The sequence below is a fragment of the Argopecten irradians genome, chromosome 13 (genome assembly GCF_041381155.1).
Source record: "Argopecten irradians isolate NY chromosome 13, Ai_NY, whole genome shotgun sequence".
NCBI lineage: Eukaryota > Metazoa > Mollusca > Bivalvia > Pectinida > Pectinidae > Argopecten > Argopecten irradians.
In genome coordinates, this window is record NC_091146.1 from 8,070,741 (window position 1) to 8,085,440 (window position 14,700).

General features: G+C 34.6%; 1 protein-coding gene across 1 annotated transcript in view; it reads left to right on the forward strand.

Annotated features, from left to right (window-relative positions):
- Positions 1 to 871: 871 nt before the first annotated feature.
- LOC138305523 (atrial natriuretic peptide receptor 1-like) overlaps positions 872 to 14,700 on the forward strand; it is a 337,291-nt gene continuing 323,462 nt past the window's right edge. Inside the window, exon 1 of the mRNA XM_069245785.1 lies at positions 872 to 1,577. Coding sequence (XP_069101886.1) covers positions 887 to 1,577 — 691 coding nt within the window. The 5' untranslated portion in view covers positions 872 to 886. The remainder of the gene's footprint in view (positions 1,578 to 14,700) is intronic.

Here is a 14,700-nt window from a genome sequence, read left to right on the forward strand (position 1 = left end):
AAAAACAACACTAACAATATGATCAGTGAATTTTGTCTATGTAAGATACAAACCGTCTGGAATATCAAGCTTCATCCCGTTTTATAAAATAATGTAAAATAAGTATTTTAATCAGTTTTAATATGCACATTCAATGTCTTCCGACAAAAGTGTTACAATGGCAGGATTTAATGGCATAGTCTTGAGGGGGGAGATTAAAATGTACATTAACGATTATAATGATTTACAGTAACTACACTAATAATTTGTATTATATTGCTTTCAAGGTCGTATATATTCAAAAGCTTCAAGAGGAACTTATTTTGTGGTGTGTAAAGCTCCTTTGAAAACTGAATGAATTATGACTAATTATTGACAAATCTTCAGAAAATCTACAAGCACAGAAAAGTTACACCAACACCCGATTATAGTAATTATAAGATTACTGATATGAACCTGGAAGATAGTATTCAAACAGTATCCTGTATCGCAATGAGAGGATAGAAGTGTGTTCACTGCATAAAATCTAATATCGAATATTCATTGAAGTTGTTTTGAAGGTGAACGGATACTGTGTGTCGGACTCAGCTTCGGATGTAAGGTATTTACATACAGAGAGGCAAAACGTAACTAAATTATGTACATGTTAATATTTACACGACAAAAGACGCGCTATCTGCATCTGTTGCGATAGGACGTCATGTCATTGTAATATATATGTGTAGGAACATATTGTGTATTCTATTGCGAAGTAGCGATAGCTGCAACAGCCTAGTGATGAGGTTTTTGAAATAGGATAATATTGTTATCAGCTTTTGGAATTACAATAGATTATCACAAAAATGAATTTTTAATGTTGATGCAAATTTTACCTGTTTTACTTGTGTGAAGCCTCAAAACGTCAGTCATGGGGCATAAGAGGTTACAGATATCCGCCTTTTTAGTGTTCTTTTGTACTATATTCTCAGTTAAGTCTATCGTGGTGAAAATTGCCATCATACTCCCGGCCAATAATAGCAGGGAATTTTCCATAGACAGGATTACCCCCGCGGTACAGATGGCCATCGAGGAAATTAGTAACAACTATACCCTTGTCGAGAACCTTACATTTTCTGTACGATATGCTAACTCAAAATGCAATATTGCTGAAGGTATCAATAAAGCTATAGACTTCTATATCAACCAGAAACCGGATGTGTTTTTTGGTCCGGTTTGTGATTATGCTGTAGCACCTGTTGCTAGGCAAGCCAGATTTTGGAATATACCTTTAATTTCCGTTGGTGCCATGGCACGAGACTTTGCCATTTACCGGAAATCACAATATACCAAACTCTCCAGGGTAGGTCCGGTAAACTTCGATTCTTTGTCGGATTTTTTTGTGAAATTGTTTCGCCATTCTGGATGGAAAACATTGAAGATTATCTACGATAGGCATGGACACGCGGATGTTATCGAGGATTTTTGTCATTTGTGTGTGGAAGCTCTACATTATGACATCATAGAAAAAGCACAGGAAATCAAACAGGATTACTTTCGCTGGGATGTGAAATCAGACCTTCACAAGATGCTCTACAATGAAGTTGGACTGTCTTTTGGAGGTAGGTTAACTTTAATTGTCTTATTAGCGACATATCACAGATATCACAAAACATAACCTATCGAAACGTATACACCACATTATATCTGACAATATGTCCTTCGGAAAATACTTTTGGAGGGGATGCATATACTTTCATGGTCACATCAGTTGCCACCCCGTAAATACAAGCTTAAAATATTTCATCTCACTCATACATTTATTATATGGATAGCCATTATTAGCTTAAAAGAATTAGACACTTAGTCGGGGTAAAACATTGAAATTATTACATGAGACAAAAGAGGCAAGAAAATTATGGAAATTACAATTCTAGATTCAGATCAAGGATGTGAAGTGGTATTTTACAGTGACATGCTCCATGAGACGGGCAAAAAGAACACCAAACGACCTTAGAAATAATTACTATCCAGATTAGAATTATGATATACAAAAATGGTATACGACAGCAACAATAATTGAAGTTCGCTGAATTTATTTGTTAAAATGCAAAATATCTTCAAGTGTCGATACGTGAACAGATATAATGACATATGAAATCAAGTAATCAGACACGATACTGGAAATCAGCATTTAAAATAATTAATATATCAAGCCTTTTACGAAAATACTGGCAGATCACTGTTGGGTTTGCCTGTCAGTAAATATAAAAAAAAACTTTTGCGGCCTTAGTCCAATTAACTATCTTCTTCGTACAGCTGCCAACCTTTGTATGTGTAAATGGAAACGCCATTCCAAATGATGTTTTATCCCCATGAGCATACTCTATTTCACGTTTGTTGACCGATACAAACCTAACAGATTTCTACATATTCTACATCAAATTATGAAGGAGTTTTATAAATGCATATGTATTTGTTCTGAGAATGAAACCCGTTCGCTTGCTGTGAATACTAATGTATATATGCATCTATATGAGTTACAATGTTTATAAAAAATATATGACTCCACACATACGTAATGTCAAGAGTACATGTATGAGTTCGAGTAACTGTAACTTTGGTAGTTATTATAGATGTTTATAAAAGAAAACGAATTATGATCTCCGAAAAACTTATGCACAAACGACAATCAAACCGTTTATCAACGATTATTGAATCTACAATATGGAACAATTATTTTGACGGTGATCAGATGACGTTGTCATGTCAATACTTGTGACGTCATAATAGTAACATTTTTGGTTCGTGTTATACCTTTACTTTGCCTTGATTAGTTTATAAAGTAGAAGTGGCAACTGATTGTAAATGCATGCATATTATTTTTGTGTCGGTAACGGCAGGCGGTTTTGTGTAACACAGTTGTTTCATGCAATCTAATGTGACCGATGTACTTTAAAGGGGCAGAACTGTTCTCTTCCTAAAATCCGAACATAAAGGTATTGTTAATTCCTAACGAATTTTTATTAAAACTTTGAAAGGACTCTTCATATTTTGTTGTAGAAATCAAATGTTCGCCATGGGTCCTCTCCTAGATCTCGTCTGTAGCTGTACTTTACACGATATAGTCCAACCCACATGCTATTAAAATGATCTAATGAACTCCCCGTGTCGATGTCGCTCTCCATGCGACAGTTTCTGTGTAAATATACTACCCATTTACACTGAACCACCAGTTACTGGAAAGTCACATGCAAACTCGTAGTATCTTCGTATGTTTACACAAATACCTCACGTCAGGAATCTAATAAACTTTTTTATTTGGAATGGAACATTGTTATACACAATACAATCACATCTTGTGTGACATTTTGGCAAAAGGTTTACTTTATTAAAGTATATATCTTGATTCAACGATACCTTATGGTATATTGGCTAAATGGATAAGATATAGTTAAATTGATTTCATTGTTCAGGCAGAAAAAAGGAATAAAAATCAAGTTAACGGGATATTCATATTGTGAGGCAAGATCAGTACTCGTGAAAATTCTTCTCCGGTTTTCACTTTTGTGATGATAAATTACAATTTTACAATGCTATTGTTTTTTTATTAATTACCGACATGTTTCATCTGTATATCCAGTGGGTTTTTTCAATTAATATTTTTTGAGAGTTTATCGAAGAAAAGTTGATTTTCATCTATCCAACATTTTGCTGGGATGTTACATTCACCAAGCATTGATCTTAGCAATACTCTTTGTGTCAAATGGTCGATTGTACCTCCCACGAGAAAGTGTCACTTGTCTTTTGTGAAAAACAGGACAATCTCTTTGGCTGGAAGTCGCCATCCCCAGTAATAAAGCTAATAACAGCAGACCCATTGTGTCCGCCCAAACGGAAATACAATTTATTCATTAGAAACGGTGATGATTTGTGATTGTCTTACGAATCACTTGATACCATCATTACCATGGCTACCCATACAAACCTACTATTTCTGTGATGTTGATTCTCAGAGATTGGGGCTCCCGATAGGGTATAATATAAACTTGTTAATAATAAAACAGGTTTTGACCTGTAGAAAACGGCAGTTTCATGGAATATTCTTATACCAAATGTAAATGTACAGTGTAAATAATTATATATATTATGCATTTTTTAATATGGAGTTTCATATGAAGTATACCAGTGTTTGTCAAATAAAAAGTAACATTTTCCGTTAAAATATCAACAAAATATTCCCGACTTGTTTGATTAATGTGTTGCAACGCTGCCTTATTCAGATCATTCGTTATCCATTGCAATACCATACGGCCAAGATTGATATACTTTATGGATAGGTAAATTATTTTTTTCACTGATGAAAAATCGTGTTTCGTATCTGTATTTCGCATTTACATATTGAAAGTAATCTCACTTGCGGTAGGTATGATTTTTGACGCCAAGGTATTGCGAGCACTGATTTCGTCGTTTGCCATCAAAAGTGTGACTTTGCACGCGCTATAAATTAACGTAGTTCCTACCTGCAAGGTCAGGTGAATCTTTATTATACAGATTATGTTGCTTTAATGGTGCTTAATATGATATAGATAAACAACCTTTCACTTTCAGACTAGTTGATATGCATATTCTATGGTGAGAAGTCGTCCATCGTCTTATAACAAATCATTGTATCTGCATTGCGTACTGGTCCATCCAAATGTCGTTTGGTAAACTGTAACAAACGGAAAAGTTTTATGTCTTTCCATCGAGTAAGCATGCAAAATGTTATCAAAACTTAACAAAACATGGGAGGAAAAACACACCCAAAGGCACATATGACATGTTCATACACTAGTGTAGAATACGACCTGGCTCTGATTTCTCGAAACAAAAGTGCAGACTTAAGTCAAAACTGATTGACAATTACAGAAATTTCTGTTTTCTGGTTTCAATCCCAACATTAGACAGAACAATACAATCGGAGCAAAGACAATAGCGTCGTACATTAAATACGTGCTGATACCTTTGCATTATTGGCAACTGAATATTAAAGTTTGATGGAATACGATTGTTCGTTAGGAGACAAAGTGTTGTTTACATGGATTCCTTGTTTGATCATGATCAAGTTCACTTCCTAAACCCATCATATGAATAACAATACTTAGTTTAAGTCTATTTCGAAAGACGAACAAAAGAAGAATAGCATGTAACAATATACGAAATTAAAAATTAAAACAATCCTAAAATGTCGATGCATGTATGAAGGTTTTCATAAAAAAATATCTTGATGCAGTGATTGATTTTAAACATTGAATTTAATAGAATAAATATATAGTTATTTGTATTTACTTTACTTTTAGGCAATGTGTTTACTGTATGTTGTTTCAAAGTATCAAGAGTATAGCGAATACTGCATAACATCGAATTTTCGTTGTGTATTTTTTTTAGATGTTTTTTGTGGTTTCCGCGAATATGAAACCAACAAGAATGTCATGCAATAATCCGTGTGTTATATAAGGGATAGAATGATTTTAAAATAGACACTCTATCATATAGATATGTGATGTGTATTGATACATAGTCTGAAGGCTGCCTACTGATAGTGATAGAAGATCGTGTATACTATTGGTCCGGCTATCTAGCTTCGTACCAATGATTAGATGTTGTGGCATGTATTCCAGATGAGGAAATTCCGTATTTGTCATTCCTTTGTACCGGTCATTAAAATGCAAATTAACAACAAAATATCGATCTCCAACAACATTCACTGCATCCCGCTTAACCCGAGGCGAAGTCGTTAAAAAGCCGCGAAGTTTCCGGAATCTTTATTCCGTCCCTATGATGGTATTTAGATTATGCACATTTCCGTTATTTTGAATAATTTTCTGATCTGATCTAACACCTAGGATACAACTGTTGAATTAAATAGCTGCTTCTATTAGTCGTCCAGACACGCGCTTAGTGTTGGCTTTAAGGGACCTGCAACATGCATATATTGGACTCCAATTTCAATTTTAATACTCCCATTTGTTTCAATTCATAATTTTGTTGAAATCAAATTATAAAAACCGAAGAATATCGTTCACTTGAATAATTCCGGATCATTAGAAATGTATTAGAAGTACTCAAATTCAGTCAATTTTATTGTTAAAGGAGGTTTTTTTTTGTTCTTTGAAATTACAGAGTATTCTTGCCATTGAGTCACCTTTCGCATTAACAAAAGCGATTATCTGTAGTAGAAGTACACATGTATCGTGACAAATCCCGCATGGGGTTTCTGGTATGCCATCCACTGATGTCATAATCCTCCCATTAAAGAAAGATTTCTACAAATTGAAATTCAGAATGTGTGATGTACTATTAGCAGCATTCTGACAATACTCATTGCATCACGACTATACACGATTGGGGCAGATAAAGGGGACAACCTGGTGTACTGTATCTCTAACTTACAATGTACTAGCTTAGAGTTCTCGGGATTAGCTAAGCATATCGGCAACCCGTACGTAACAAAGCCGTATCTCTGGATAACTAGTTATCCCCGTGTGTTATTTCGACATCGTTTAAATTCCTTTGTATTTTAGTCTGCATGGGTACACTGCTTTTGTGAGAGAACTTTATTCATCCGTGACATCTGTTTTCCATAAAAACTCATAAATTATTCCTATCTGTATCGTATGGTCATTGTATTTGTATGTACCCACTCTGTTAACCTCTATATATCTGGTTCTTGCAATGACTGTAATGGCAGAATAGTTAAGATGCCCCGACAGTCTTTTTCCCCGGATATTCCGGTTTTTCTCTGAAACCGGATACGCCCATACAGTACAGGATTAATAATGAGCTTTGATTAGCATACAACAACATCGATCTTAAAATGTGTCCAGCTGTTGCACTTGCCATTATTAGAGTCATATGATGAAGTATACGTTCTTCAACTAAAAAATCCCCAAAAAAGCGATTTTCTTTCTAGTTTTCCATTTTCTCGCAAGAAACAAAGCGCGCTTTACAAAATATACCGTGGGATTATGTACGTTTGCTGTTTATCTCATTAAACACTTGTATAAATAACAGGTATTTAGCCGCACAGACACGGAGGTTAAATAAAAGGAATCTAAGCGATATCTCAGACCTAAGAATGTAACATCTCGCCATCACATACCCCTACCTAACGACCATTACCGCATTACGTCTCTCTGTGTTTTAGTTCGGACGCTCATCGCATCACTACAAACGTATCGACCTGCTAATTAGTCGAAACAAATAAACACGTAACGTGCCCACCAGCTGCTCCCATCTAAAATTTTACATTATACCTGACTGTGGTTTTAGAGGCGAACATAATCCTATACCGTGTTAGGATACCGTACCGGGAGGTTAATAAATAAATTATCAGGTGAAACTTCCTATTTATTCGTAATGATTGAAACGAGCGGATGTTAGACTAATGTTTGCTATTGAGATACACAGAACAGCGTAACCTTGCTGAATAATTGAGTTTGTGAAACATGGGCTGGTAAAACTAATGAGCTGTTTAATAGTATGTTGTATGTACTTTTAGCTATTGGATGACATTATTAAATAATTTCCAATTGCAATATACGGACGTTTCTACGGGTTTTATATAGCTAAGACCACACTTGGGTATAAGTTTCTAATTTTGGTTGGGATCGTAACAATCAAACCGACTATATTATGTATCAACCCCAGTTAAACTATTACCGAAAACGCATGTAACGGAAATAGTTGCATTTATATTATTAAAGAACGCAGTTAGATTGAGCACTTCGGTTTGACCTATGCGATGTGTATGTCTATATGGCCAATTATATCATCGTATTTTGTTTAACCAGCTGAATAATTTAACCCACAAAATTCACTGCTATGTTTTTTTGGCCACAAAACAACAAAGACTGTGTATATGTCGAAATTGAGCATTTATTAAATGCCAGTGATAAACTTGTTTTACATGCCAAAAAAGAAGGGGGTAGCTTCTGTGCATAAATCCAATTAAATACAACCATTAAACCGCATTTATCATTAAGGATATGTACATTTGGATTTATCATTTTTTTTTTTTAAATTCTAATTTCATTTCAACGACTAATTATTTTTGTTACAGTTTATAATATATATACAAAATGTATACATGTATCTCAGTAAACGTATGCTATTTAAATAAATATATGTATATGTTTCGTTAATCGTAAATTTTCATTGTATAAATATAGTGCATTACTGGTGTCAAGATTCTCGTGTTTTCCTGAATACTTTATAACCTCAAATATAAACGCAACGAATCGTTATGTTTTGTTTTTTATTGTTCTTTTGAATTACCTTTCTACTTTTATTAGTTTAACGTCCTATTAACTGCCAGGGTCGTGTTAGGACGTGCCAGGTTTGACGGTAGAGGAAAGCCAGATTATCCAGAGAAAAACCACCGACAGCGGTCAGTAACTGGAAACTGACCGACTTAGGATTCGAACTCGTGACCTCTCGCCCCTCTTTATATTAGAATAACCGCGAATATATCTACTGATATACTCATTTCAAAACTCAAAAACCATGAAATAAACTACCCACGAAAAGTGCATTTAACTAGTTTGCCAACTGAAAAGTAATATTGTTTAAATCCATATAGTGATTTCTACTATACGACTCGCCGACCAAATGAAGTTAATTATTCATAGAAGGAAGAGTTACAAGATGTCTGCCACACATTGCATAATGGTTCACACACATGGAATGCCTGAAGTGAAACAATGCTTTATAGTACATATCGGAAACGTTTGTCTTATTTATGGATTCTCACAGATAATTCACATCAAAGCGCAACAATTTCTTGAAATATAATGGGTTTTTAACGACACCGGATAATGTGCATGATCACGAAATTCTCAATTTTTGTTCAATGGAGTTTATTGTACAAGTGATTATGTAATTTCTACATTAAACTGTGAATTATGCTATGCGTTATTAGTCAGATATGTGCTATCTAGATCGTAACGTCCTGAAAATTTGAATTTAATTGCATAATAACCTATCATCGTGGTCTTTTAATCTGTTATCTGGTGTAAAATATTTAGAGTAAAACCATACAAATCCTGAAATCTTAAATTATTCGGTGTGAGCCAATACGAATGATAGATATTTTTACTAATATCAAGCGACAATACATAAAGGTCCCCCTTGGGAATAAGTACACGTATGAATGTTAGACTATCTTATAAACAGGTAAACTAGAGATGGGTATGGTCGTCTATGGCCACACTGATTCCGCATCCTTACGTATATCTCGTATTCTTCAACAAAACACCTCATATTATGATATCCTTACGTTAGTTATTGAAAAATACAAATACAACATATACTTGGCATTTTAATAGACTGTAGGGAAATCCGATATTCAGCGACAACGGAGTAGCGTTTTGGGGATAGTATGCCACCTGCTCATTATTATCTACCTAATATTTGTACGCGCACTCTCCCAACCAGTGCGTAAATCCACTTATATAATTGATATGTAGCATGACTGTGTTCAGCTCATGTGCATATAGTAAACAAATAGTAAAGTAAATAAATAGTATCATGCAACGTTCATCCGACGTATTCTGAAGGGATTAAATTCGTACAGAAAGTTCCGCTGTTTTTTTCGCTCAATCGTCCTTTGACCTTTTCAAATTCTTTCATTTTTATTTTGTCGATAAAGTTTATATTAAATCACCTTCAAACAGTATTTATTACGTAATCAAATTTCTGAATACTGACCACTGTCTTATAAAGGCCAATTTCCAAGGGTCCCAAATGACCAATTTAAAGAGAATTTGACCTGTGTATAAAGATCACGTTGTTGCTCTTTAATGATATCACTTAAACTAATTATAAACAAACCTATCAATATTCTAGTGGCAAAGTGTGCGATTAAAACGTTCTAATTATACACACTGTACGTCATGGAGATGAAATAAAACTACAATGCAGTTAATGCTCCCTTCTCATTACACATCCGAAAGCACTAACGTTCACACGAATCATTTAATACTTGCAAATGAAGCTATTTTTAACTCTGCTATGGATGTGATGAAATATCAAATAAAACTAAAAGTAATGTGATGAATTCATGCCAAACACATTAACAGTGTTTTCGATGAGAGTTATCCATTCTGTGACAGTCGAGGCATATATTTTATATTATAAGTACACAAAACAAATCCTTTATGTATTTATTATAGTGCATATCCCCTATAGCCTTAAATAATTTCAATAACAGAGAGTAGATGAAGTCGATTCTAGTGATGTCTGTAGCAGATCTTATAACTGATGACCTCTACAAAGAGGTCTTTTGTGAGTTTTCACGAAGTAATTGATTCCTGTAAAGCCGCTAGGCTTCTTAGTGACGCCGACCGGCAGATGTATCCAAAGATGTCTTGGTGTTCCGCTGGGCCATTCGCCTGATTTCATCCACGTGATCTGTTGTTTCTGGTAAATCCATCGTCTTCAATTAGAGGGACCATATCTGTAACAACCCTGACCAAACAATTGTCGGCCATTTTACACCTGATTTACAACGCATTCCTCGTAATGCCAACACTGGAGACGTGATTGGAGCGGAGGTTTCATGAGATGAATTACACATCCCCATTGATATCGCGCCTCAGCTCACAAATTATTTACATGTTTCATAGATATGTTACTACGTATTATAGAGTAATCTGCCCTTACCAGAAGGTATTGATTGTGGCATCATCTATTTGCGAGTGTAACGTCATACATTTCTGACAAAACGAAGTGCGTGTTACTCACAAAACAATGACGTGTCAATGGATATGTAAACGCACGGGAGGTAACTCTGTGATAAAAAAGGCGAATGCTGACAATAAAGTAAGGTGCTTGAAAGATTTGAAAGTGTATTTAACAAGAGTTTGTATCTTCAATATTGCGCATGCTTTTAAATGAGTAAATCGCTCAGAATTTAATGACGGACACAACGATGGCTTCCAACGCACAAGGGAGGTAACCCTGCAGTATGCAAAGACAGAATATTATTATTTGATATATACTATTGCTGCATCCACGATTATCCAATGGCTTTACTTGATAACCTGAGTTAATTGCGAACAAGGTATTGTACTGAAAATCGTATATTGTTTTTCTCACAGCGTCAAGAGTAAGACAAAACATTAATAAGCCTCGTCCATGTAACGTAATATAGAATCTGCCATTGTCGGGTCATTAAAGCAAGAAATCCATGGACATTTGCCTTAGTATGACCGCCAAGCAATCACTGTATGACTGTTCATGGCGGTATATGTCCGATATAGATATGGTTTATGGTATTTACTGGCTCGTAATCATCATAATATGTCTGGCCTCGAGATCTTTAGACATGCACTCAGCCATGTAAATGCACGCGGGGGATATTTCACGGTCCTTTTTGTAACCACCAAAACAACATTGTCTGGGATAAGGTCAAAGACGTATGTCTACGTTTCTATCCTATTGATTTCATTCTCGCAATATTTAGTTTGTTCAATTTTTATTTCTGATCATTCTCAAGATTGCAAACAACTTTCTATCCACTTGTAAATGATATGTATTATAAACATGTTCCGCAAAAATACCAAAACCAACCCTGAAAAACAAAATCTGTGTTTCTGATTTGAGGTTCACATCGCAAACTGTGACCATCAACACTGAACGGCTATATACGAAACGTGGCTTAGTTAATATGGTTTAAGAAGTTTTGAAAAAATTTTTTTTAGCAATATTGTTTAACTCATGCAGAATTAAAGTTTATCTAATTCGAGTTTGACGGCTGTAGTTAGCGTTTTTCTTTAAAAGAATTTTGATAAATTTCTATATAAAGAGGTCATAAAGAATGTTGAAAATATCGGTATAATGTTTGATAATGTATATGACCTTAAATGGAACTACTTTTAGTAACCAACGAAGGTCTAAGACAAATATTTAGTCTGCGCTTTATTGTATGTTGTATAGGTTTGACCATCACGTAGACTAACTTATCAACAATCAGTTCCAGTGGACTAGCTTAACCCGTAGTTGTCAACTGCAGTGAATTGAAATCAATATCAGATGTAATTACAAACTTGACATAAGTGATGTGTTCATTACCGCCTCGCCGTTAATATTTCAAACCGTGACTAATCAATGACCACGTCTTATATTGTCTTTGGTCACCGTAACGGCCATGTATCCAACCCTCGCGTCACGTTTATAAGAAGCCAATCTTCCATTGGCATGTGGCTACTTGTCCCAAACTGACCACTGGTAAGGACACAGGCTACAGGTCACTTCACGTCTGATTTGGTTTATTATACGTCTACGTTTATTCACAGCCAAGGTCATTTGAGGACGACCTCTTGTGTATTTATGTGAACTGTGTTTTTTTTGAGGCTGTGGTATATTCATGTTGTGAATTATTTTATAGTGAAACTTTACCATTTGTATAGTGCTATATCACTGAAGCGTACAACAGAAACCAACAAATAACCCACAACATTATACTGAAAACAGGCGAACCAGTCGTTCTATTCCTTTAAAGGGACTATAACTTTAGATTTCATCGTTGAAAACAGATGCCAAGCGTTAATTACCTTATTACATATCCTCAAACTTACATTTTCTCTCAATTACAAGATTTAAAAGTACCGACAAGCAATATGTTTATCACTAAGACAAAAAAACAACAAACAAACAAACAATCAAACGTTCGTAGTAATAGTTCTTACAAAGCTACATTATGTTTAACGGATATCTTCGATAAACCAAAATGCATTGATTATATAAAGAAAGACTGGTTGCTTAGTTGGTTGGGAATGATGACCTTCCTATTTACAGCAACATAGCAAGTTCATGAAGGACAGCCATCCGCATGCTATATCATTTCGTAATAGAGGGACACTAGCTATACGTAAATCGGAAATAAATAAATAAATAAATATTAAGTTTAATCTGAACGTGAATTATCAACTATAAAATATCGAAGGCACTATTGATACGTGTGTACAGACAATGATTAGCTACAATTTTCACAACTATAAGAAAATATTGATGAAATACTAAAACAGCAGAGACGCACGACTATGTCTGATTAATAAAATATCCTAAAACATTATTTGCATATAGATTATTAGCAATTTTAGTCATTGCAAAGTGTTCAACAACAGCTGTTTGAAAACCTGCAAACGCTTTGAAAGAGGACAATGATAGCTGTACTATTCAACATATTCCAAGGATATGGCTTATACATATGCATATCGCTATCAAAGTGCCTTCTGTGTGGAATACACAAACACTTCATTAGCACCCAAAGCATGTTCTAACTTTATGCAGAATTTGATAACTGCGCGTGATATTTCCATGACTCCTGTGACGAAGGACAATGTTCCCATATAAGCGATATCGGTATCACAAGACACAAACTTTAGTTTCGCACTCGTATTCTTCAAAGGTGATGATAGAAGTCCTGTCCTCCTTACACTACATCTAATGAATTGGCGATAAGCAAAATCTGTCCATCCTTTATTGACAGAGTGTATGTTACGTGATTTTATCCGCTCGCTGTCGCTGCATTCACGTCATCAATCAAACTATTTGTTACATTTTAGAGATAAACTGGCAGTGGTGACAATGCCATTAAACTACAGATAACACTTTACTGCTATAGTGTTATCTTTAATACCTTCACTGCATGATAAGACAAAGGCTTTGCAAGACATATGTTGCAACTGCACGAAAATTGGCATTTTTTGGAGTTATTGACCAAAACGTCGTCACGCAAAATATAAAATCGGAACAATCTATTACAGTTTATTTATATCAAAAAATATTTTGTTCATTGTTTAAGCTTAATGTCATATTAGAATATGGGCCATTCATAGCACCATTGTTATAATGTACAGCGGTGGAATATTATTAATTCGTTCATTCGTTATTTTGGACTTGCATATAACAGAGTTATCTGTACTTGCGGATATGTATTGATTGTGACGTCATGTTTTTGCGAGCGTAACGTCATACTTTTCGGAGAAAATGACGTGAATTGCGCTCACATAATAATGACGTAACAATCGATACCTACCCACAAGGGCGCCAACTCTGTAATATGCAAACACGGAATATACCCGTTCAATTGTAGACATTAGTTGGATCGTACATGATAAAGTTCATTCGCGAATTATTGTAAACAACCATGACGCTTATGTCCTAAATTCAGTATGCATTTTCTGCACTTCAACTCCGGTAGTTTAAATCAAGGGAAAATATATTAGAAAGTTTATTTTAAAATTTGTGTTAGTCTATTACGGTTCACCGTTTTATAGAGTCGTACTTTAATCAACTTATTTTTGAAACTTCGCTGAAACACTCATTTTTAAAATTAGTTTTATGTTTTATTATTTTCTGCATCATTCATTTTTAAAGTCATTACATATTGTCATATTATCAATTGTTCATGAACACATGCTCAAACTTTTAGTTTGTTATCAATATGAGAGAATATTAAATGTATATCATAGCTGGAATACGTGTGTCATGGTATTTGTTGATATATTAATAAAAAATATTGTAGGATACGTCTAATGCTTTTCCATTTCTGATTGGTCATTTTTGCTGCATATGCGGATAACATATATGTGCAGTATACTTCTAAACCTCTATCAATTGTAATACTTTAAGACTTTGCATGATTCTCAATCGGGTAATAATTTCTTTTGTATTCTTAACGGTACATATATATATATT